Here is a 24,092-nt window from a genome sequence, read left to right on the forward strand (position 1 = left end):
GCCATTGAGCTAAATTCTTGGCCCTAATTTAAATTTTTTGAGACAGTATCTTATTATGTCAGTCAGGCTGATCTCGAACTCACTATGTAGCCCAGTCTTGAATTCGCGGGGATCCTCCTGCCTCAGCCTCCCGAGTGCTGGGATTACAGGCATCCCCTGCCATGCTCGATTTTCAAGAGAGTGGGATTCTGCTCTTGTTCACTCTGTGCCCGATCTCAGTTTCCCCATCTGTGCCTCTGGTTTTTTTTGGTACTGGGGATCGAACTCAGGTCCTTGCGCTTGCGAAGCAGGCGGCGGAACCACTGAGCTAAATCCCCGGCCCTTCAGTTTCCCCATCTGTAAGAGCGCCTGTCCACCGTGAGGCTCAGGCCTCAATTTCCTCAGCTGTATGACGAGCAGCCATTCACTCTACAGCCCGGGACTCAGTTTTCTAATCTGCAGGGAGAGAAGGCATTCACCGTAGAGCCTCAGTTTTCCCATCGCTGTACTGGCACTCGGGCTTGGCTGCTCTGGGGTGGACAAAGGATGTTCTGGAGTGATGTGGGATCTCGTCGCATTCCTTGGCGCGCGACGCTGTGGCCTGCCTCCATTTCCCCAAGCACTAATCCAGGAGCAAAGGCTCAGTTTGAATCCGACGTTTTGGCCATGTGCCCACAAGCAAGATGGAGAGCGGTAGGTTCCCCGCCCTATTTAAAGATGGCGACACAGCTCCTTTTGCCCTCATGCCACAGGCGGATGGCCCCTGCCCGCTTGCAAGATGGCGGTAGCCGGAGGGCAAGCATGCTTCTCTCCTCCCGACTCGCCACGTACCCACTCTCAAGATGGCTTCTCCCGCAAAGCCCTTCCCCTGGCGGCCGCTCGTTCATTGGTTTAAACGCCGTCACGTATCCACACGGTTTCGCAACCGCTCCCTACTTCACAGGCCGTTTTCGCCTTCCGCCATGACGGATGGCTACTTCCTCCAACAGGCGCGGGTCCTCCTTCTTGACCCCACCTCAGTAGCGGCCTCCAGGCCATTGGGAGGTTCTGGAGGGGCGGCCATAGAACTCGCTCCGCCCTCAGTCACGGCTGGAGCCAATGGGTTGCGCGCGCGGGGGACGTGTGCGGGCGTCTCCGCCATCTTGTGAGTCTATAACTCGGAGCCGTTCAGTCGGTTCCTGCTATTCCGGCGCCTCCACTCCTTCCCCTGCGGGTCTGCTCTTTGTGCCATGGACGGGTGAGTTTGCCCTGCATTCGCTTCCCCCACTCTGGGCTACAGTCCTGGCCAGGCTGCCACCCAACCTCCCCTTCCGCCGCTATTCCCGTCGCCGGGGCCGTTACGGGCGTTGGGCCTCCTGTCCGCGTGGCGTGCGCGGGACCGGCTGCGCGGGAGCCCAGGGGCGGAGGGGCCGCGCCCTTGCTCCGCGACCATTTTCTCCTACTTTACCCGGCGCACTTTAGTCCTCTACTGTCCCGGTCTTAAGCTTACGCTGCCCCGCACCCCCTCCTGCACTTCCTTGCGCGGTCCCGACTGCCCGTTCGATTCGCTACGGCGCCGCGCGGCCCTTCCCGCTTCCCGTCCGCTCTACACGCATGCGCCCTTTCCCTCGCGCCCAGATGTTCTCCCCCGCGCGCCCCGTCCGGCGCCGCGCTTGCGCAGTTATGCTGCTGTCGCGCGTGCGCGTCTCGTCGCGGGTGCGCGCGCCTTTCCCGCCGCGCGGGCTTTGATCGTGGACCCTGCCCGGCCCAGGCTGGACATTGTGGGGTGGGGGTCCAGGATCTGAAGTCGCACAGGGTCTGGGCTAGGGTCGGCCTTTTCACTTAGCGAGGTGTGCAGGAGGACGCCGCCCAGGCCTGGAGGGGATGGCCTCGGGGCTGACCGCGTCTAGCTTGGGTCTAGCTTGTGTGCTCGCGGTCAAGGCGCAGCCTTGCGGGCTGATATGCGATGCTCCTGCGGCTGCGACCCTGCTCCTCACGAAATCCAAGGCCCCGAGGTGCTTGGCGTTCCTGGTGTATTTTCTAGGAGTTTTTTTTATTGAGTCAGCAGCTTAAGTCTGTTGAAACCACAATTTTTGTTTTTGTCTGTTGAGGGCATGTGGCCCCCTAGGTCTCAGCACATTGCTGTGTACAGTGGCGCAGGCTCCGTGCTGCCCAGTGCCTCAGGTCGCCTCATTGGCTAGGTGCGGGCCGGGCATGGGGAGAGCCCAGCTCCCAGGAAGGGGCCACGGCCAGCCGCTGACTAAGGCTCCTTCCCGAGCAGACGTTCGTGAGTCACTTAGGGCCTTGCCAGCGTTGTCTGCCACGTTGAGGCCCCTGGCGGGTTTTGCTGTTTGTTAGGAGTTAGTGGAGGTGCTGCGCTCGGGAATCCTGGTAGTCGTGATCTTTTCTTGCCTTCCCCAGGAGGGGAGAAAGTCCAGTCATGTGCAGCCAGGGTTGATTAGTAACTTGGATTGTATCCTGGCCCGTCTGCTCCTTGTTAATTTTAACCACCCTTCCAACAGCCACCAGTCTCCTCAGGGAGCTCCCTGCCCCCATCCGGCCGGAAGCTCTGACCTCAGGGTCTCTCCTCTTGGCCTGCTTCTCGCCCTTTCCCCGGCACTTCCAGTTTTACAGAAAGCAAACAACGGCCCTTGAAGCTTAACAGCGAGACCCCCCTCCAAGAGGGGTGACTAGTGTTTGGGCCTCTTAAGTGTCCAGAGGCGGGGCCTGGGATCCTGCTGGGAGGGAGGGGCGCTGAAGGACAATGGTGGCCCCTTTTCAAGTTAAGATTAAGTGGGTAGCTCATTTCCCTGTCCCTCTGAGTTTCCCGAAGGCTGAGGCCCTTGGGCCCAGGCTGGGCTCCCGGCTGCCACCTGCAGAGCACACCTTGCTGACGTATCTCGTTTCTCTCCACAGCATCGTCCCAGACATAGCAGTTGGTACAAAGGTAGGCACTCTTCATCTTCATGTCGCTTGTTTTTACACTGCTTGACCTCTGCTCTTGCATCGATCCCTGGGCTCATCTTCTCTGCTGGATTAAGGTGGACAGTGACATTGTTTTCTGAAGCAGCTCTGAGGCTTACAGTCTGGATTGGGGTGGTTGGGTTTGCCCAGCAGGAGTTCTTCAGAATGTGTGTGAGTCCTGTCCAGATCCTTAGGCCCTGGGCCTTGTGTGAAGTTGGAACGGGCTGGGTTTGCTGGCTGCCCCTTTGCGTTCCTTCACTCAGTAGCAGTGCACTGGTGACTGTGGGAGCCCACATCTGCAGTCTCCATGCCTGACATTCAGAGAAGCCTCAGGAAAAGAGCTGGGCTTGGTGGTGGCAGCACACGCCGGTAATCCAGCATCTGGGAGGCTGAGGCAGGAGGGTCACTATGAGTTTAAGGCCAACTAGGCCTACGTAGTGAAACTGTCTTTTTATAAAAGCCCCCTAGGGCTGGAGATTTAGCTCTGGTTTCACCGCAGGTGCAAGGACCCGAGTTCAATCTCCAGTACCAAAAAAAAAAAAAGCCCCCTAGAGGAAGCTGGGCTGTTCTGGGCACTGGTGGAGATGCAGTGGGATCCAGGGCATTAGGTGGGTCTTATGAAGTATGTCTTAATGGCAATATGCTTCAGAAGAGCTGTCTTTTCAGGTAGTTTTCCTGTATGATTGTTGTGACATGTTTTGAGTTGAGCAGAAATGGAGGGGCAGCATCTCCTCTGCACTAGGAGGAGTGGTTTTTCCCTTTTTTTTGAAGTAGGGTCTTAGTGCCACCCGTGCTGGTCCTGAGCGGATTGGCTCAGGTCCCAGAGTAGCTGGGACTGTGGGCTTAGGCCACCTAGACTGCCTCTGAAGAAGGCCCTGTGAGCTGAGGGAAGACCTGTGTGGGTGAGGACTGGCCCCCCTGCTTGTTTGTAGCTGGTGTGGGGGCCGGGGGTGTCAGCGTCATGTCCCCATTTGCACTGGGACACTCCTGCCTGGACACCCTGAGCTGCAGCCAGCTGGTTTCTGGTGAGTCTGGTGGTTCCCAGACCAGGTTTCAGTTTTTCCCTTATGGGCTGCTGTCTGCGTGAGGCCTGCAGATCTTCCTGCAGATAAAACCTGTTTGTTCAGTGGCAGGAGGAGGGAGTGGGACTTTCATCTGAAGCCTGGGCAGAGACGCTTGTCTGGGGCTTCTGTGGGGACTGCCTTTCACCCTGATTTCCCCAGGGCTGGCCCGGCTCTGTCTGGACCAGGACAGCACAGGCTTCTGCCCAGAGTGGGCTGTTTCTATGGGAGGGAAAGGTGTGGAAGGCTGAGGGGTCTCCCAAGGGGGAGCTGCCACTCGGGTGCTCTAGCTGTGAGGCTCCTCCTTTGATGCTGTATCAGTTGGAGCTCAGGAGACCCCAGAGTAGGTGTGGGGCAAGGCCTGACCCTGGCTGCTGCTGCGTTGGGCATCTGTGCCCGAGGTACTGCTCAGCAGACCGGGCCTGTGGCTGAGTGGGCATGGGGCTGCCTGCAGACAGTGCTGGCCCTGCCCAGGGGCTGTCGGTTAGGGCTCTGGGCAGGTGGCCAAGAGCTTACTGCCAGGAAGTGTGGCCCCGCCCATTGCTGCACCCAGGCGGAAGCCCAGATGCCCCTTTAAGGTTAGTGTGGCAGGACATGGGGGCTGTGTGGGTGACTGGCCCCTGTCCAGCTGGGGGAGGACCAGCCTTGGTATCCCCAGCCTTACAGTCTGAGGAGGAGGGGGGAGAGGCCACGCAGGAGGTGACTTCCTGTGCTTTAGAAAAGCTGACAAGGTTCTAGGGTGAGGCTTTGCATCCAGGCGTACCACTGGAGGTGGGCAGCCTGTGTTTCCCGGTTCTACCTAGCTTCCCCCACCTGGCCCTGGTTTCCACCAGCAGGCACAGCTGCATCCTGGACCCTTGAGCATCTGGGTCTGCTCGTGGAGTGGGCTGACTAAGCCATCTATATAGAGATCAGCCTGAAGCAGCTCTTGCAGCTTCTCAGCCTTGTGCTGGGCAGTGTGGGCACTCAAGGAACCAGGGCTTTCTTCCACTGTGCTGAGGTCTTCCTGACCCTTTACCCACACAAGCTGTTGAGGGCCTCCTTGGGTTTCGGTTTTTTTGGTCGTTGTTTTTGAAACAAGGTCTGATGTATTTTAGACTGGCCTTGGATTCACTGTGTATCCCAGGCTGCCCTCAAACTTGTGGCAATCCTCCTGCCTCAGCCTTCCAAGTGCTGGGACACATGTGCGCCATCACACCCGGCACGTCAGTTTTCTTTCCCCATCTCCAGACCTGGGTGCTCTTGGGGAGGGTTGGTCCGGGGCTTGCCAGTGCCCTTTCAGTTGACTTTTCGAAGGGGATAAGGATGAGGTGTCCTTGGGAAGGAAGGATAGGTGGTCAGAAAGGGCAGTGGGAGAGGTAAGGAGAAGGCTGCGTTCCTGGTGCTGCCACTGCTCTTGGCCTCCACTCCTGGTGGCCAGAGGTGGAGTCTGCGGCTTTGCCCCGACAGTCCCCTCCCAGACAAGCATGAGCGGGGAGGGATAGAGGGCACCTGTGGGGTGGCAGCCTCAAGCCAGGGAGCCCGAGGTTCTAGGCCAGTGGCCGTGTCAGCCCAAGGTTCTAGGGCACCCGAACCCCCGAGTGCTCGTTTCCTGGGTGACCATGGACTGTCCCAGCATCTCCAGTTTCACCTTTTGGTTCTTGTGCTGTGCCCTCCAGTTTTATGGAGGGGGCGTTAATCTGCCTTCTGGAGCCCAGGTGCCCACTTTTAATGTAATTCTCAAGGAGAGGTTGAGTTAATCACGTGAACTGGGGAGCCAGGCCAGGCCCACTGGATAAAGGTGCAGTGTCTGTCTGGGAAAGTGTGCCGAGGCCCAAGGGTCGGGTTTCCTCAGGCAGCTGGGAAATAGGACAGGTTCCTGGGCTGCATAGTTGGCGGCTGCAGCGTGGCAGGGGCTTTGTCTCTGGAAGCTGCTGCCAGAGCAGACAGTGCACTGGCCTGTGGGGGTCTCGCGTGGCTGCTGGCATGGGTCCCAGTCTCAGAGGTGAGCTTGGGGTCGTGCAGAGCCCAGGGCTCCCCCAAGTGGCAGGAGCAAGAAGGGAGCCTAGGGTGAGCTGAGACCTTGACTGGGGATGGGTGGGCACACAAGGAGGGGCTGTCTCTGGCCTTGGTGGCCAGTACAAGGCAGCATCTTTCTTTCTTCCAGCGGGGATCTGACGAGCTCTTTTCTACGTGTGTAACCAACGGGCCCTTTATCATGAGCAGCAACTCGGCTTCCACAGGTAACCCAGCACCCCAGCCAGGCTTGTCAGTGAAGTCCGTGGGTGTCTCCTCCCCAAGGTGTGTGCTGGGCTTCCGCTGCTGTTTGTCTTTGCACCCTCCCCACCTCACACTGCCTGGGCCTTTGTGGTCCATGCTGAATCCGGAGCAGTTTAGGCCTGGGAATTCTAGGACTCAGACAGTCTTTCACAAGGAGATGTAGGGGAGTTTTATACAGCAGTGGTCCTGGCCGGCTTGACCTCAGGCCCCTGGGTTCCCAAGTGGCTTCCTGGGAAGCGAGGACAGAAGAGACTTGGCGTGCAAGATAGTGCCAGCTTCTCCCACCTGAGAGCCCACTGCCCTTTTTCAGCAAACGGAAACGACAGCAAGAAGTTCAAAGGTGACAGCAGGAGTGCTGGCGTCCCCTCCAGAGTGATCCACATCCGAAAGCTGCCCAGCGACGTGACTGAAGGCGAGGTCATCTCCCTGGGGCTGCCCTTTGGGAAGGTCACCAATCTCCTGATGCTCAAGGGGAAGAACCAGGCTTTCATCGAGATGAACACGGAGGAGGCAGCCAACACCATGGTGAACTACTATACCTCTGTGACGCCTGTCCTGCGAGGTCAGCCCATCTACATCCAGTTCTCCAACCACAAAGAGCTCAAGACTGATAGCTCCCCGAACCAGGCGGTGCGTGCCCACGCGGGTAGCGGAGGGGTCTGGGTGGGCTGGGCCAAGTCCATGGGGCTCATGGCGGTGTCTCCACAGCGGGCCCAGGCAGCACTACAGGCTGTGAACTCTGTCCAGTCGGGGAACCTGGCCCTGGCTGCTTCGGCGGCTGCTGTGGACGCAGGGATGGCAATGGCTGGGCAGAGCCCCGTGCTCAGGATCATCGTGGAGAACCTCTTCTACCCCGTGACCCTGGATGTGCTGCACCAGGTGAGGATGTGGGTGGCAGGTGCATGGCGCAGGGGCGGCTCTCAGGGCCGGCCTCGTGCTCACAGTCATCCTGGGTCCTGCAGATCTTCTCCAAGTTTGGCACTGTCCTGAAGATCATCACCTTCACGAAGAACAGTCAGTTCCAGGCGCTGCTCCAGTACGCCGACCCCGTGAGCGCCCAGCACGCCAAGCTGGTAAGTGGGAGCCCCGGGAGATGTCTACCCTGGCTATACCCGGCTATGGCTGACCTTCCTCTGTATGCAGTCGCTGGACGGGCAGAACATCTACAACGCCTGCTGTACCCTGCGCATCGACTTCTCCAAGCTCACCAGCCTCAATGTCAAGTACAACAACGACAAAAGCCGTGACTATACGCGCCCAGACCTGCCCTCTGGGGACAGCCAGCCCTCGCTGGACCAGACCATGGCCGCAGCCTTCGGTAAGATGTTGTCCTGATGTGGCACTGAGTGTGTTTGGAAAGCTCCAGAAAGGGTGGCCCTCAGTGGGCTTCAGAATCCCTGGGCTGGGAGGGGACAGTTGGCTAGTTAGTCAGTACCCTCAGGCCCTGCAGCCCTGCTCCCAGGGAGATGGCCCTGCCCCTTGCACGCCAGCACCGGCCAGTCAGGGCACCCGCACCCAGACGTCCAGCCCTCAGAGCAGTGGACCGCGCTTGGGTCGCCCTGCAGCGGGCACGGGGCCAGTCCGGCGGCACAGCTCTGGCTTGGTGGAGGTGGTGGGTGCGATGGTTAGTGTCTCGTTTATTTCTAGGTGCACCTGGTATAATCTCAGCCTCTCCGTATGCAGGAGCTGGTTTCCCTCCCACCTTTGCCATTCCTCAAGCCGCAGGTACTCAACACTTGACCTTGACCCCAGCGCCTGCATGCCCACACCACCTCTCCACACAGCCACGCTTCTATGGGCGGCTGGCGCGGTCCCTTAGGCTCTGTCCATGCCAAGCCACGGGGCCCCTTCCTGGGAGAGGGGAAGGGAGCCACAGGGGCAGCTGCTCCCACACAGGGCTTGGACAGGGCAGGCGGTAGACAGGGCAGGGCTACGAGCCTGAATGTCAGGCACTGGTGTTGGAGAGGAGCCGCTAACCGCGCAGTCTTTGGTCTGGTTCCCTTCAAGCACCGGGGCGAGGACGAGGACGCAGTGTGTGGAGGGATGTGTCCCTCGTAGATTGAATTGAGTGGCCTGGTAAGCAAATGGCCGCTGAGCTGAGGCTGAGGAGCATGCGCCAGTGGCAGCGCCGGCACCGTGTGCAGCCGCTGGCCACCTGTGCCGTTGGTGCCGGCCGCGCCGCGCCATGTCTGCATGGAGGAATGGGCGCGCATGCCCGCTGCCGCGGCGTCCTGTGGCAGGCCCTGCTTGCGGAGGGGCCGTGTCTGCGTTGGCAGGCAGGAGCTTTTGTGCTGTTCAGCGCATGTAGACGGGCCCACACCTGGCACCTTTGGGTGCTGTGAGGAGACGGGTGTGGTGCACTGGCCTGGCCAAGCTCCTACCTGTGAGGCTGTGCCTGGGTCCTGAGAGGCTGAGCAGCCTCACGTAGGGCCAGAGTGGGCTGCCACCTCCTGTGGCCCTGTGTGCATGATGGGTGTCTGCACCATCGCGTTGGTGGGGTCACACCATTTGCTCACTCCTGACCACCCTTCCTTCCAGGCTTGTCTGTCCCCAACGTGCACGGAGCGCTGGCGCCCCTGGCCATTCCCTCAGCAGCTGCAGCAGCAGCTGCAGCGGGCCGCATCGGCATCCCAGGCCTCGGGGGGGCCGGGAACTCTGTCCTGCTGGTCAGCAACCTCAACCCGGAGGTATGTGGGTCCCAGGGCCATGTGGGGCGAGTCGGGCCAGGTGTGGGTCTCAGTGGGGCCGCCCAGCAGGAGGGGCCCAGGTCTCCCAGGGTCTGAAGACCCAGCAGCTGCGCCTGTACGCTGGTGGTCTGCTCCGTGTCGAGACTGGCTCACGCTCGCCTTTTTCCCAAGATGCTCTGAGTTTCCTGTTTCCCTACTCTTTTATTTCAATTCCATAACGTTCAGAGTGGAGACGCTTTGGTACTTAGAACAGTCTAGATGAACTGGGGGAGCCCCTCGGGCTGTTGGAGGTCAGGCCCAGACCAGATATAGGTGTCTGTCACGTACGTGTGACTGTGTGTTTGTCAGGACTGTTTGCTGCTCTGGAGAGCTTGGGTGAGGGTAAGGCTGGACTTCCTCCTTCCGAATGGGACTGGCGCTGGATCAGTGCAGGTTCCTGCTGTTCCTGCCTGCAGCTTTCCTGGGCTGGGGCAGGCAGCCTGAGTCTCAGCCTGGAGGGGCTGCCAGCCGCGCCGAGCTAAGTCACGCAGGAGCCATGAACTAACCCGCTGTCGCGCAGCACAGAGACCAGCCTGTGTCCATCGCAGGGCCGTGGTGCAGTGGCAGCTGGGGAGAGACTGCCAGTCCCCTGCGCCACCCGAGCCGCACTCCTTCTAGCTGTGTGTCCACGAGGTAGAGCTGTTAACTTGCGTGCGTGTGTGTGTGTTTGTGTGTGTGTGGAGTGTGACTGGAACACTGCCTTGTTTCCTTATGTATTTACTGACCTGTGTTTTTTGCTACTTTTTTTTCTTTTCTCCCCTTCCCCTTTCCCAATTTTTTTTCTTGCCCTGATCCGGAATTTCTTTGCCAACTGACTGCACGGTTCTTCTGCTTCCTGTTGTTGCTTGAAACAAACAAACAAAAAAAACATAAATAAATAAAAACAAAAATTCCCCCTCAAACCCTGCTCTCCGGAAACCAACCTGCCCTTGAAATTAACATCCTGACAACTTCATCGTCCATCAACCGCTGCACGCCTGCGGGACTGTCTTCCTCGGGGTGGACGATGGCACCTCGTCCCCCCGACCTCTCCCTCTCCCCTGTCCCTCCGCTGCCTTGCTCTGCTGTCCTCTAAAGAGAGTCACACCCCAAAGCCTCTTTATTCTTTTCGGTATGTTATTCACACTTTTATTATCTTGTTTTCGTTTAATTGAGATTATTTTTACGCCCTGAGATGTACTATGAGTTTGGAGTTTGGCATTCGGCCTCGTTATGTGGTTTGCTTCCGGTTTGCGGACTTTACACCTGGCCGTAGATTCGCATGGTTTACCGCCCTGCATGCTGCTCTGAGAGTTCAGCGTGTCAGTAGCATGCGAGCGTGGTCGCTCTCGACAGTTTCCCTGCCTTGGGCTTTCGACTGCTGATTTAGTGGCTCCAGTCATGGCCCTGGGCTGCTAGACGCAGGCTCCTGGCGGCACAATAAGCAAACCTGGTCAGGCTGAGTGGAGCCTTGGGGGGTTCCGGTGGGTGGGAGTTGGGCCGAGGCCACAAGACTCAGTCCCTGTCCTTGCTGGGCTTTTGAAGGCGTTTACGGTGACGTGCAGCGGGTGAAGATCTTGTTCAACAAGAAGGAGAACGCACTGGTGCAGATGGCAGATGGGAGCCAGGCCCAGCTGGGTAAGGGCCTGGCTGAGAGGGTGGGGCGGGTGGATCTCTGCCCACCAGGCCCTTGGTGACATGATTGCCTTCTGCAGCCATGAGTCACCTGAACGGGCACAAGCTGCATGGGAAGCCGATCCGCATCACGCTGTCCAAGCACCAGAATGTGCAGTTGCCCAGGGAGGGCCAGGAGGACCAGGGCCTCACCAAGGACTATGGCAACTCGCCCCTGCATCGCTTCAAGAAGCCTGGCTCCAAGAACTTCCAGAACATCTTCCCACCCTCCGCCACACTGCACCTCTCCAACATCCCGTGAGTGGTCCCTGGACCTGACATGGGGCCCCTTGGGTACAGGCAGGTGCTCACCACTGGGTCATGTGCCCAGCACCTGAGTGATACTTGGTGAAACTTACCCAAAAGAAAATGAGGGGCAGGGTATTACTGTGTTTTTGAATTCGGGGTCTGCCCTGAGCTTCACCTCTAGCTATCTAAAAAATTTGAGATGAGGGGCCAGGGATTAGCTCAGTAGTGCTGCCACCTGCCTCACAAGTGCAGGGACCTGAGTTCAATCCCCAGTAACAACAACAACAAAATTGAGATGGTTTCACTACATTACTAACTTGCTCGTGCTGGGCTCAAGCCTGTGGAGCCTGCTGCTGTGCAGGATGACAGGTATGTGCCACCATGCTGGGCTATTGTGGGCCTCCAGTTCAGAGACTCTTGAGTTTTCCCAGGGTCATTTCAGAGCCAAGCAAGGTGGCTCACACCTGTAATCCCAGCACTCCAGGGACCTGTGGATCACTGTAATTTTGAAGCCAGCCTGAGCTACTTAGTGAGGCCCTGTCTCAAAAAAAGGAAAGAAGGGACTGGGGCCGGGGATTATTTAGCTCAGTGGTTTCGCCGCCTGCTGAGCAAGTGCAAGGACCCGAGTTCGATCCCTGGTACCACAAAGGAAAAGAAAAAAATCAAGGCCATTTCAGGTCACTGTGGACCATTTCTAGGCCCCAAAGAGCCTTTAGGCCTTTGTGGTCCCTGGGAGCTGTGGTCTGCAGTGGTGCCCCTGCCATTAACAGCCCCTCTCTCCATAGGCCCTCAGTATCTGAGGAAGACCTCAAGAGCCTCTTCTCCAGCAACGGGGGTGTGGTGAAGGGCTTCAAGTTCTTCCAGTGAGTACCTGGGAGCCACCCCATCTGCTCACCCTCCCCTCTGACCCTGCCCTGCACTCTGACCCTGACTTTCTCTTACAGGAAAGACCGCAAGATGGCGCTGATCCAGATGGGCTCAGTGGAGGAGGCTGTGCAGGCCCTCATCGACCTGCACAACCACGACCTGGGCGAGAACCACCACCTGCGGGTGTCCTTCTCCAAGTCCACCATCTAGGGTGGGCTCGTGGCCGGGTGCCCTGGCGCCAACTTCCGTCATTCCAGAAAAAAGCCACTTTAAAAAGCAGCTGAAGTGACCTTAACAGACCAGAGATTTTATTTTTTTAAAGAAAAATCAGTTTACCTGTTTTTAAAAAAATTAAATCTAGTTCACCTTGCTGACCTTGCAGTGACGGTGACAGCTCAGGCTCCCAGGGGCTGTGGCAGGGGTCCCCACTGCCCCTAGCCCGGGCAGCCCAAGGGAGGGCACCCCAGACCACAGTCGGCTTTCTTGTGCCTTAACCTGCCTGCCTTGTGGCCACACCACCCACAGGCAAAGTGGGGGCCAGGCTGGGCAAACACCAAGCAGCCTGTGGCTCCCTTCCACAAGATCATGTGCCCAGTGCTGGGCGGGAGCCTGTCGGCCAGGGCCAGCTGAACCTCCTTCCCCACTCAATCAATGATGGATCAAGTGATTCTCTCAGTCCCCACCCTCCAGGTGCCGCTGTCCCCAGCCGGGCCCAGAGGGTACGGACCTCCGCCTCAGCTTTGGAGCCCTTGTAATCTCTGTATCATACCTGATGTGGCTGCAGATGCTGTGCCTAGCAATATCATGTTGACCAAATATTCTAATCTTTTTTCATTTATATGCAATAGTTTTTAAGTAACTTTTTATAGCAAGATGATACAATGGTATGAGTGTAATCCAGGCTTCTCGTATTACTTTGTATGCTGTACTTTTATTTTATTCCTTGTGCTTAATGAAGTCACAGGCAGGATCCAGTCTCCGGAGCTGGGGACCCCCGGCACTCAGGAGCCTGAGGCCAGGAGCCAGGTCTCCTCACAGGGCTTGGGCTGGCGCCCGCCCACCTTCCTCTATCTGCCATTGCCTTACCAGCTCCACTTGCAATCTGCCTAGACAAACAGCAAAGGCTGTTTCAGGGTGTTTGATTTTCCTTCAAATTTTGGACCAAAGTTGTATTTCTGTTGCTTGTCTGCCTCTGATGCTGGGGCCCAGGCGGTGGGACCAGCATCCAGCCCACTGCACCCCCCACCACCCTCTGGGCCACCCAGCTGCAAGCAGGCAGGGGTCTCCTCGGATCCTGAGTCCACAGTGGAGTGTAACAAGGGTGTAAATATTTGTGATTTTTTTTTTTTTTATACCTGTTGTCAGACACGGAGGCAGCACATCACAGTTTTTTACGGTGACAGATGTATATTTTGATAATGGCGGTTACAGGCTCAGTGTTGCACACAGCAAGCCTTGGCCACACATTCCATTTGCCCATTCCGATGGCTTGTAACGGGAAGAACTGATTAAAACTTTTATAACAAACTCCGGCCTTTCCTCTAGACCTTTCTTGCTGTTCACATTGTAGAAGGCAGCCAGCCAGTCTGTACCTGGACTTTGAATAAATTTCTATGTCCTGTGCTTGATTTCCCTCTTTATTGGGCCTGTTGGTCTTTGCTGCTGTTTTCTTTTCTGTGAGCTCAGCCCACTTAACCTCCGCTTCTCCCCACTTGGGAGTCCCCCTTTGGCCCCACTCCTTTGCCCCAAAGCCCTGTGGTGGCTACACGGCCTAAAAGGGTGAGATTCATCCTCCCGCATGGAAATGAGGTGGGTCCCCGGCTACAGAGTGGCTGGCAGAGATCCCCACAAACGACCTGGGACCTTGGTGTCAACAAATGGCCTCTTTATTGATCCCTAGACGGCCTGGCCCAGGTCCCCTCCCGCCCACCCCTTGGCCCGCGCTCAGTCCGGGAAGCGGCGGGCCTGCATCCTGCGGTAGTAGCTCTCCGCCTCTGCCTCGCCCGCCTCGCGCTCGCCTGGGCCCGGGCGCCGCAGCGTGGCCTCGCGGCTGCCGGGCCCCAAAACCCCATCCGCCGCGCCCGGTGGGGGCAGCCCCTCACCAGTGGCCAGGTTGACCGTTGCCACGGCCGCGAAACGCGGCTCTTCCTGCTCTGCGTCGCTGACGGATGAGCCAGGGGATGTACCCGGGGCCCGAGGGCCGGGGCGGAAAGCACGGGCCAGATCCCCCAGCTCGTAGCCGCTGTCGCCCTCGGGGACCCGTGCAGCGCCGCCTGCCGCCCGCCACTCCCAGGGCGCGCCGGCCGCCGACAGGTGCACCACGGGGTGGTGCGGTGCGTGCGCGTCCACGGTGACCACGCTGGCTGAGTCGCGGTCCGAGGGCGAGCGATACTGCGAGGAGTCCGAGCTGGCGCTGGACGACGACGTAGTCTCGGCCGCCGCCTTGGCGCCGGGCGCCTTGGACATGGCGATCACCTGCAGGAGGCGCGGTGGGTTGGGCGCGCGGGGCGGTGCCGCGGCCGCAGGAACCGGGGCCGCGCCCCTCTCCGCCATCACCAGCCACTTGGCGCGCACTGCGGCGCCGCTCTTGGGGGACAAACCCGCGCCCGCCGCCGGCGCGCCCTCCTCGGGGATGTGCACGAGCGGCTGCGGGCCCGGGCGCGGCGGGAGCAGCACGCGTGGCCCCAGCCCTGGCCGCGCCTGCACCGTGGGGTACAACGAGGGTGGCGCGGGGGCCCCGTCCTCCTCCTCTTCCTCCTCTTCGTCTTCCTCCTCCTCGTCTTCGTCCTCCTCGTCTTCGTCCTCCTCCTCTTCCTCCTCCTCGGCCATGGGCTCGGCGGGTGTGCGCAGGTGCGCGGGGCTGGCCTCGTCCGGGAGCCCCAGCGCGCGCCCCTCCTGCGCCTTCTGCTTCCACTGGCTGATGAGTTGCTTGGAGCGGGAGGCGTCGAGCGGCACGTGGATGGTCATGTGGCGGCGCGCTGGGTCGTCCAGTGAGGGCGTGCTGACGCGCGGCAGGGTGTTGCTGAAGGTCACCATGTTCTCCTTGCCCATGGGGCTCCGCGGGGCCAGCAGGTCCACGTCCACGCTGGCGCGCTTCAGGCTGCCCAGCGACGTCTTCTCGCGCGCCACGGGCCGCGGCGCCCCCTCCAGCCGGCCGGGCGGTCCCAGCTCGTCGGTGCTCACGGACTTGTTCTGCTGGTAAACCGAGTCGTGGCCACGCTGCGTCAGCGCCCGTAGTGGGTCTTTGGCGGGTGCCGGGGCCGTGGGCTTCTCGGTGGGCAGAGCCTGGAATTTGCCCACTGCGTGGCAAGCCTGGAGGGACACAGAGGGTATCAGGACCTGCCCGGGGACTGGGGGACCTGAGTAGCCAGCAGCACAGGGGCGAGGGGAGCCTTGAAGGTCAGGGGCTTGGTCAGCCAGTCACCCCCCTCGGGCCCCCCGGTCCCTACCCGCCCACTCACCAGGTAAGCGGCGATGCCAGCCCCGATGAGGAAGCCAGCGTAGACGTCCACCGGGTGGCTTCGGTACTGCGTGATCTGGGTGAGCCCACATACGCCCGCAGCGATGGCGAAGGCAAACACCAGGATGGGCTTGAGCAGCTTGGTGGTATCCGAAATGACAGAGTTGAAGTACATCTGGGGGGAGCAGGAGTCAGGGGGCAGCCGGCTCCCCGAGGGGCGGCCACACAGGCAGGGCCAGGGCTGGGGACACACTCACTCACCGACACGTAGACGGCGGCGAAGGCCGAGAGCGTGGCGTGCTGTGACGGGAAGGTCTTCCTGGAAGAGGCGCCCAGTGTGAGCCCTGCTGCCCAGGGACTCACTCCCTGCCTCGGTTTCCCCAAGTGTCCAGTGGGCCGGGAGGGCGGGGCTATGACACCCCCACCTGTGGCCCTCAGGGCGGGGCTCACCGTGCAGACAGGATAGCGTGAGTATCATGGCCCGAGCAGATGTCCTGTGTGATGTAGGGGTTCGCCTCACACGAGGTGCCCAGCAGCGTGTAGTTGGGTTTGCACACAGTGAGGAAGAAGGGTGCGTGGTAGCCGGTGGCCAGCTGGATGACGTCAGTCACCAGGGCGGTGGCACAGAGGCCGAACACGTGGACACCTGCGGGCCAGGCGGGAGGTCAGGTGGGTGAGGGAGCCAGGGCCAGAACTCCCCACGTTGGGCGGGAACTCAGAGCAGGACTCACCCACAAAGCGCACCGTGCGCCGCAGGAAGGAGTTGAAATTGCAGCCGCCGGCATTGATGCTGCCCTCAGCCCCGCCGGGTCCCCCACCGCGGCCCCAGAGCCGAGACTGCAGGCAGTACAGCAAGCCCTCGCCGACCATGATCTGCTGGGGCCACGGGGAGGCGTCAGGGGCCCACCCGCATCCCTGGGCCCCAGACCGGCCCAGCCCAGCACACCCCTCCCCCGTGTCCACTCACCGAGGCGGCGGGGGCCGCAAATGCCAGGCTGAGCAGCATGAGTAGCGGGATGAGCTCCTCACTGGTCTCCACGTAGGGCATGGACAGTGTGCGGTCATAGCACTGGAACCCGACCTTGGCTGGCTTGAAAAGGTCCGTCAGCTCCAGGAAGTACAGGGACACGATGGAGGATGCCACGATGGGCAGCTGCAGGAGACAGCGGCCAAGGTCACCTGCCCATCTAACTGTGCATTCACTGACCTGCTGTGTGATCACAGATCCAGCCAGCATCCATGGGGTCCTCCAGCCACCGTCCCCAACCCACCGTCTACCCCATCATCCCCTACCCCACATCCATCCACACATATACACACCCCAGCCAACCAGCCACACACATATTCACCTCATCCATCCATCTGCCCTCACCGTCCATGCACCTCCATCCACCAGCCCACCCATCCTGCCTTCTCATCTGTCCATGTCCCTGACTACCCTCCAGAGACTCTTCTTTTTTTCAAGACAGGGTCTCACCGTTTAGTTCAGGCTGGCCTTGAACTCACTATGTAGCCCAGGCTGGCCTCCAACTTTTGGTGATCCTCCTGCCTCAGTTTCCCCAGTGTTGGGATCACAGGCAAACCCATACTCTGCCCTTTTCTTATCATCCTAGAAGGAACTAATACATTCCTGCCTCTGAGTTTCTCCTTTGCATTCCTCCTGAGATGTGCTGGCTTAGGGACCCTCTGGTTACCACCCCTTCGAGGACACCCACCTGTCCGTTACGCTGCTCTGGCTCCACCCCCACCAAACATGCCAGGGGCCAGGCAGGAGCTGGCAGGGGGTCTGCAGAGAGGGCCCTGCAGGGTCTGGGGGTCTGCAGTGTGGCAAGCACTACAGGCTCAAGGCCCAGGGAAATGAGCGAGGAGACAGTGTCTGGCATGTGCTATGGTTTGGATCAAAAATGTTCCCCAGAGTCAGGTGCAGTGGCACACACCTGTCATCCCAGCGCTAAGGAGGCTGAGACAGGATTGCAAGGTCAAGCCCAGCCTGGGCAACTTAATGACTTAGCAATATCCTGTCTCAAAGGAAAAGAGCTAGGGATATAGTTCAGTGTGAAAGCCCTGGGTTCAATCCTCAGTACAACAACAAAAAAAAGCCAGTAAGTTCACAGCTGGCCATGCTGTCGGGCAGTGGGGCCTGCCTGCAGGTGATCACTGGGGTGTAACCTGACCTGGAAGAGTACATCTGGTCCCCAGCCCCTTCCTCCCTGGCTCTCCCTCCGCAACCATGTGCCTCAGTTTCCCCTGGTGTGTGATAGGAATGACAGGGCTCCGGGCACTGTGAGCAAAGACTTAGATGGATAAATACTAAAGTGGAAAGCCGGGCATGGTGGCGCATGCCCGTAGTCCCAGCACTTGGGAAGCTGAGGCAGGACGATTGCTGCAAGCTCGAGGCCAGCCTAGGCTACATAGTTCAAGCCCAGCTTGAACTACACAGTGAGACCCTGTCTTTTTTTTTTTTGGTACCAGGGATCGAACTCAGGTCCTTGTACTTGCGCAGCAGGCAGCGAAACCACTGAGCTAAATCCCTGGCCCGAGACCATGTCTTAAAAATCCAAAACATAATAATAAACTGGAGAGTGCTTCAATGAGCCCTGACTGCACAGCAGCGGCAACTGCTCATTATCACTAGCCTGGTTTGGTTCAGGAGGGCAGCCAGCATCAAGGCCTGGGAAGGGTTTGCAGTGGGGGCCTGGGCATGGCCTTAAAGACACTGAATCCTAGCCTGGCGTGGCGGCACACACCTGTAGTCCCAGCACTTGGGAGGCTGAGGCAGGAGGATCGCCCCAAGTTCGAGGCCAGCCTGAACTACATAGCGAGGACCTGTCTCAAAAAATATAAAGTTGTTTTAAAATTCCCTGTTGTTCCTACCCACGAGGATCTGAGGTTTGGGAAGGCCTGGCTGTGACTGAAATGGCCTGTGTACCTGCTTGTCACTATAGGGCAAGGCAGGGCCAGATGGAAGGGAGGGGTCCTCAGGACACTGGGAAGCCACAGCAAGACCTGGGGGGTTGGGGGGGGGACTACCACGCAGGGAGAACCAGCAGCAGCCTGGCACCAGGCATCTGGGGGTGCAGTGAGGTTCAAGGCCAGGCCAGGGCCCCACATTGGCACCCAGTGCCTCTGCAATCCAACCACCCACTCATCTCTCCCGGAGACCCTCAGCTGAAATCACTGGACACAGGAGACGACATGAGACCTAGGGGTGGGGTATTCAGTCACTGGAGGACGTCCGGCCAATGTGATGCTTTTTTTTAAAAGGGGTGATGTGGCCGGGGATTTGGCTCAGTGGTTTCGCTGCCTGCTGCGCAAGTGCAAGGACCCGAGTTTGATCCCTGGTACCAATAAAGAAAGGAAAGAAAGAAAGGAAGGAAGGAAGGAAGGAAGGAAGAAAGAAAGAAAAAAAGAAAGGTGTGATGCTTGGCAAGGTGCTTCACAACTGTCATTCCAGCTACTTGGAGGCTGAGGCAGGAGGATTGCAAGTTCAAGCCAGCCTGGGCAAGTTAATAAAACCCTGTTTCAAAATAAAAAATGAAGGGCCGGGCATTTAGCTCAGTGGTTCCACCACCTGCCTCGAAAGAGCAAGGAAATGAGTTCGATCCCCGGTGCCAAAAAAAAAAAGAAAAAGCGTTGCAGATGCAACTCAGTGAGGGGTGCTTGGTTAGCACAAACAAGGCCCTGGGTTCTAGCCTCAGCACTGCCAAAAAAAACTCCACAAACAAAGCCAAGGAAAAAAGCCAGGCATGGTGGTAGCTAGTCATAGCTACTGTGGAGGATGAAGAAGGGGGGTCAACTGAGCTAATTTTGCTTTTCTTTTTTTTGAGACAGAGTCTTGCTATATAGAACAGACTGGCCTCGAACTCATGGCAGTCCTCCTGCCTCGGCCTCCCAAGTGCTGGGATCACAGGCGTGCATTACCACACCCAGTGTACTTGAGCCAGTTTGAGACCAACCTGGGTGACATAGTGAGACCCTGTCCCACAAAAAATGCCAAGTCCTCGACTTACAGTGGAGCCAAAGTATAACATATAACTTCTGCTTTCTCCTTTCAGTATTCAATAAATCACAAGAGATATTCAGTGCCTTTATTATAAAACATGTTTGGTTGTAGTTGTTTTTGGTACTGGGGATCGAACCCAGGGCCTTCACACCGAGCAGCATCCCCAGCCCTTTTTTATTTTTTATTTTTTTATTTTTTTTTGGTACCGGGGATCAAACTTGGGGGTTTTTTTTTGTTTTTGAGACAGGGTCTCACTTTGTACTTCAGGCTGGCCCTGAATTCATTACGTAGCTCAGGCTGGCCTCGGACTCTCGGTAATCCTCCTGCCTCTGCCTCCCGAGTGCTGGGATTACAGGCATGAGCCACCACGCCAGGCCTGGGGATCGAACTTGGGACCTTACACTTTTGAGGCAGGTGGCTGGAACCACTGAACTAAATCCCGGCCCCCTTTTTTATTTTTAATTTTGACCCAGGGGCTTGTTAAGTCACTAAGTTGCCCAGGCTGGGCTGGAACTGTAATGAATGCTCTTTTGGGAAGGTGCTTGAGACAGGGTCTGGCCCTGTAGTTCAGGCTGGCCTTGAACTCACTATGGAGCCCAGGCTGGCCTCTAACCTGTGATAATCCTCCTGCCTCAGCCTCTCAAGGGGTGCGCAGCCACGCCCAGCCTGAAAGCTCTTTCAAATGAGGAACTCTTTTTTTTGTCTGGTGCCAGGGATCCAACTCGGGTCCTTGCGCTTCCAAGGCAAGCAACGGAACCACTGAGCTAAACCCCTGGCCCCAATTTTTTTTTTTTTTTGTACCGGGGATCGAACTCAGGACCTTGCCTTTGCGAGGTAGACACAGTGCTGCTGAGCTAAATCCCCGGCCATGAGGACCTCTTCTAGTTCCCAGGAGGCTCCACCCCAAGCTAGCAGCATGTGTTCTCATAACTGTGAGTGGGACCAGCAATTCAGTTTTTCACCCACGGATTGATCAGAATCCAAAAGTCTGTTGCTATATGGTGCTGGCTCCAAATGTGGGTAAACAGGCACACAAAGGGGTGCTGAAGACTGTCACCTCTCTCCACAGGGAGCACGGAGCGTCTTTTTCCATTTCTTTCTTTTTTTTTGGGTACTGGGGATCAAACTCGGGTCCTTGTGCTTGCAAGGCAGGCACTGGAACCGCTGAGCTAAATCCCCAGCCCCCGAGCGTCTTTTTCAAAGTGACTGTGCCCTTTTCCCAGCACTCACTCTTCTGGGGTTTATCTTTACACACGTAAAATTACTTTTATTAGGTCTTTTTCAGTGCTGGACATTGTACCCAAGGTTTTGCATCTTAGGCAAGTGCTCTGCCCCTGAGCTACAGCCTCAGCCTTTTTTTATTTATTTTTATTTTTGTTTTGAGACAGGGTCTGGCTATGTAGTTCAGGCTCACCTTGGACTCACTATGTAGCCCAGGCTGGCCTTGAACTCGTGGTGATCCTCCTGCCACAGCCTCCTGAGTGTTGGGATCACAGGTATCTGCTGCCACACTCAACCCTCAGCTCTTTTTATTTTGAAAGAGGGTCTTGCTAGGTTGGCTAGTCTGACCTTGAATTTGTGACCCTCCTGCCTCAGCCTCCTGAGTAGATGAAATCACAGGCATGTACCATGCTCCCCAGCATAAAGTCATTCTTGAACAGACAACAATGGCAGGCCAGAGGGCTTTCATCACAGGACCATCTCTGATGACAGAGGTTAGAAGACACAGCTGTGTCCAGCTACTGTAGATGGAGTGCCACACTGCCGGGAGAAAGGCTGGGGACGCCTTTTGTGTGATGCTAATCCATGGTCTCCTCTGGAAAAAAGACAGGAGCAGAAGTATGTGTTTAAAAAATGAGAGAGCTTGCCTACCATCTCAGCACTCTCTGGCAGGCTGAGGCAGAAGAATCTCAAGTTTGAGCCTAGCTTGGGCAACTTAGTGACTTAGCAAGACTCTGACTCAAAAGGTAAATAAAACAGGCTGGGGATTTAGCTCAGTGTGAAGGCCCTGGGTTCCATCCCCAGTGCTGCAAGAAAGAAATGAGGAGAAAGAACCAGGCTACAGCTCAATGGTTGGGCACTGGCCCAGCATACTTTAAGCCCTGCATTCAATCCCCAGCACCACAAAAAAACAAACGCTGAAAAGAAATAATAGGAGAGGAGAAAGAATAGATGTAAAATAACTTTTGGAAGTATTAAAAATGACACAAGAGGACTGCTGGGCATGATGGTGCACACTTGTAATCTCAGTACCCAGGAGGCTGAGGCAGGAGGATCACTGAGAGTTTGAGGCGAGCCTGAACCACTTAGTGAGACCCTGTCTCAAAAAACAAAACAAAATAAAAATAAAAAGGGCTAAGAAGGCAGCTCAGCAGTGATTGTTTGCCTAGCATTCTTAGGGTCAGGGGTTCCATCCCTGGCACTGCAAATATATAAATAAAATAGTGAATAAAAATCTGAAGAGGCAAGTCAAAGCAGGAAAGGGGGCAGAGGGACTGCAGGGGGAGCCAGCTGTCTCTGCATTGAGGTTGAAACCTATTGTAACCGGAACATAAATGCAATCGGGAGACACAAACAGATCTGCTCCAAAGCCACGCCAGGGAGGGACCGCTTCCGGGAGCTGGGCCAGGGTCCCGGGGGTCCCAGTCTATTGCAGGGTTGGGGGATGGCTGGCAGGCTCATTCCCACCCTGTTGGCCACCAAGCCCTGCTGGGCCCCTCACAGGAGCCAGATTCTCCCTGCCTGTCATTCAGGGACTGACCAATGTCACCCTCTGACGTCCACCCGAGCACCACTTATTAGTATGCACCAGGCAGCTGCATTTATTGTCTTCTAGTTTTAGAACATTGCCAAGCCCTCCCTTGTGCCCGGCCAGTGGGGAGCCTTTTTTTGTGGCTGTTAATTCCTATGAGGTCCCCTGGGGCAGGGGGCTCCCCGCGGTTGAGCGCTATGCTCCCACCACCATGGGCAGAAGGTCTGAACTCAGATCTCAGGGTGTGAGGGGACCCAGGGAAGGAAAACTGCACCCATGCCCAGCCCATCCCCAGCCTCCCCGAATCCTGCATAGCCGGGCTGGCTACTGACCCGGACCCCAGCTGCAGGTGCCACCTCCTAGCGTTTGCCCACACTAATCCCACAGCCCAGACCACCCTTCCACACCTCTGGAACTCCTACTCAACCAGCAGAGCCCAAGCCTTCTGACCTGGCCCCATCTCCCTCAGCCCCAGGTACCCTCTCAGGCGGTCAAGGGCAGCTGTGTCCTGTGTGGCCCCTCTCCCCCTCACCTCCACGAAGTAGAAGCAGGGCAGAAGCGTCATGCTGTCCTTCGGGCTTTTATTCTTTTCCTTGGCGGAGATCATGGTGCTGTGGGGGCTGCAGGCCGAGGCTAGAGGGGCCCAAACCGGGCTGGGGAGGGGGACAGGCACACTGAGCCCTGGGGGGACCCGGGGCCTGGCGCGGGCGGGGCGGGGGGAGGTGCGGGCGAAGACTCTCGAGAAACGCCCGGGGAAACGACGACCGGAGGAGAGGGGCCCTCCAGCCTTGCCTGCCTATGGGTCAGGGTCCCCACACCCGAGCACTGGGGAGGGGTCCGGAAGGGGATCGGCGAGGAGGGCAGCGTTGGCCCGGCCCGGCCCGGCCGTCTCGGTCCCCGCGTTTGTCCCCCACGCAGGGCAACGCATCCCGCAGCGGGGACCAGGGTGCACAGTGGGTGGGGCCCGGCGCCGTCGCAGCCCTCACCTGGCGGGGCGGCGAGCACAAAGCGGGGTTCCCGCGGCGGGGTGGGGCGCGGGGCGGGGAGGGGGCGGGGAGGGGGCGGGGAGGGGCCCCGGCCAGGACCCCGCGGCGGCCTAGGCGCGGCGCGCGGGGCTCGGGCTCTTTGTCTGCGTGTGCGTCGGGGGCGCTGCGCGCGTCCACCACAGGGCCCAGCCCCGGGCGCGCCGTCCCGCCCCGGTCCCCGCCCCCGTCCCCGCCCCGGTCCCCAGCTCGGGTCGCCGCCTCCTCCGAGTCTCGGGATCCCAGGGTCTGAGGGTCTCTGAGCCCGGTCTCCGGCGCCCTCCCCGCGGCCCCCCGAGCGCCCTTCCCGCCGGCCTCTCCGGTGCTCCTAGGCGCGCGGCGCGGAATGGGCTCGGGGGTCGCGGCGGCCCCGGCGGCTCCGGGCGTTCACGGCCTCCGCGGCCCCCTCCCCCCGTGCCCGGTGCTCGCCGCGCGCGTACTCGCGCGCGCATCCGTTTCCATGGCGAGCTCCCCAGGCGCCCGAGTGAGGAGACAAAGACTCCTGGGCGGGAGTGGAGACGGGAGGTGGCCCGGGGCCCACCCCGCCCGGTCCCTGACCCTGTCCCGTCCCTTGTTCCTTCCCACCTCTGCTCACCCGGCCTCACCCCAGTCCCCGCGACCCTAGCAGGGGCGGATGGCTGTAGGGCGCTGGGAACAAACCGACTGGGCCCGCATTTAGGCAGCGCTTGCTGTATGCAGGCGCCTCCTCCAACGCACACAGCCCTGTGGGGTGGAGACCCGCTGATCCTCACATCCACAGGGGGAAACTGAGGCCCGGAGAGTTTAGGTCCCTGTGCAAAGTTTCCAGGCCAGGAATGGGAGGATTTAATACTGTACACGTATTCACCATCTCCTGAGCCCCCACCGCGTACGAGGCCCTGCACAGTCTCTGGGCCTCACTGGGAATCGGACAGAACCCGAGCATCCTGCAGTTAAGTGGCTCTCGCTCTTTTGAGTGTGGGGCAGGGGAGGCTGCGTTCACTGAGCACCGGTGGTTTGCAGCCCCGCACCCCCCCACCCCCGCTCTCTTGCCCGTTCGCTGTCTGCCTTGCTATTACTCACAGTATTTTTCTGAAATTGACTCATGTTTTCAGAGGCTCAGCTCCATGTTGGCAAAG

At 58.5% G+C, this 24,092-nt stretch overlaps 2 protein-coding genes across 6 annotated transcripts; one reads left to right on the plus strand and one right to left on the minus strand.

The window, feature by feature from the left end:
- The first annotated feature begins 1,055 nt into the window (after positions 1–1,055).
- Ptbp1 (polypyrimidine tract binding protein 1) lies at positions 1,056–13,360 on the plus strand. 4 transcript variants are annotated; one of them, XM_004866005.3, is made up of 14 exons: positions 1,056–1,216; positions 2,875–2,905; positions 6,130–6,205; positions 6,553–6,872; positions 6,951–7,121; positions 7,205–7,315; positions 7,386–7,560; positions 7,890–7,967; positions 8,781–8,929; positions 10,046–10,079; positions 10,493–10,585; positions 10,663–10,879; positions 11,656–11,733; positions 11,815–13,360. In XM_004866005.3, the coding sequence occupies exons 1-14, from the start codon at positions 1,209–1,211 to the stop codon at positions 11,945–11,947; spliced, it is 1,674 nt and encodes a 557-aa protein (XP_004866062.1). In that variant the 5' UTR covers positions 1,056–1,208; the 3' UTR covers positions 11,948–13,360. The 4 variants fall into 4 exon arrangements, with proteins under 4 accessions (XP_004866062.1, XP_004866064.1, XP_021100513.1 ...); XM_021244853.2 differs by lacking the exon at positions 1,056–1,216 and adding an exon at positions 1,670–1,973; XM_004866007.3 differs by lacking the exon at positions 7,890–7,967.
- On the minus strand, positions 13,022–22,871 carry Plppr3 (phospholipid phosphatase related 3). 2 transcript variants are annotated; one of them, XM_004866008.4, is made up of 7 exons: positions 22,485–22,871; positions 16,165–16,350; positions 15,929–16,070; positions 15,648–15,843; positions 15,459–15,516; positions 15,199–15,372; positions 13,022–15,049 (listed from the first exon to the last, which is right to left on the minus strand). In XM_004866008.4, the coding sequence occupies exons 1-7, from the start codon at positions 22,557–22,559 to the stop codon at positions 13,682–13,684; spliced, it is 2,199 nt and encodes a 732-aa protein (XP_004866065.1). In that variant the 5' UTR covers positions 22,560–22,871; the 3' UTR covers positions 13,022–13,681. The 2 variants fall into 2 exon arrangements, with proteins under 2 accessions (XP_004866065.1, XP_021100510.1); XM_021244851.2 differs by lacking the exon at positions 22,485–22,871 and adding an exon at positions 20,829–21,009.
- Positions 22,872–24,092: the final 1,221 nt, after the last annotated feature.

Source organism: Heterocephalus glaber, unplaced genomic scaffold (assembly GCF_053883595.1).
Source record: "Heterocephalus glaber isolate CG9 unplaced genomic scaffold, H.glaber_assembly_v1.0 deba00001760, whole genome shotgun sequence".
In the NCBI taxonomy this organism is placed as follows: domain Eukaryota; kingdom Metazoa; phylum Chordata; class Mammalia; order Rodentia; family Bathyergidae; genus Heterocephalus; species Heterocephalus glaber.

What these genes read in the sequence shown, in the direction of transcription:
- Ptbp1 (XM_021244853.2), top strand. Translation starts at nt 1,843, where the DNA reads ATGGCCTCGGGGCTGACCGCGTCTAGCTTGGGTCTAGCTTGTGTGCTC. An exon ending in GCGCCCAGCACGCCAAGCTG is followed by an intron (nt 7,316 to 7,385) that starts GTAAGTGGGAGC and finishes CTCTGTATGCAG; the next exon opens with TCGCTGGACGGGCAGAACAT. An exon ending in CTGCACCTCTCCAACATCCC is followed by an intron (nt 10,880 to 11,655) that starts GTGAGTGGTCCC and finishes CTCTCTCCATAG; the next exon opens with GCCCTCAGTATCTGAGGAAG.
- Plppr3 (XM_004866008.4), bottom strand. Translation starts at nt 22,559, where the DNA reads ATGATCTCCGCCAAGGAAAAGAATAAAAGCCCGAAGGACAGCATGACG. An exon ending in CCTGCTTCTACTTCGTGGAG is followed by an intron (nt 16,351 to 22,484) that starts GTGAGGGGGAGA and finishes TGTCTCCTGCAG; the next exon opens with CTGCCCATCGTGGCATCCTC. An exon ending in CTGGCATCGCCGCTTACCTG is followed by an intron (nt 15,050 to 15,198) that starts GTGAGTGGGCGG and finishes GTGTCCCTCCAG; the next exon opens with GCTTGCCACGCAGTGGGCAA.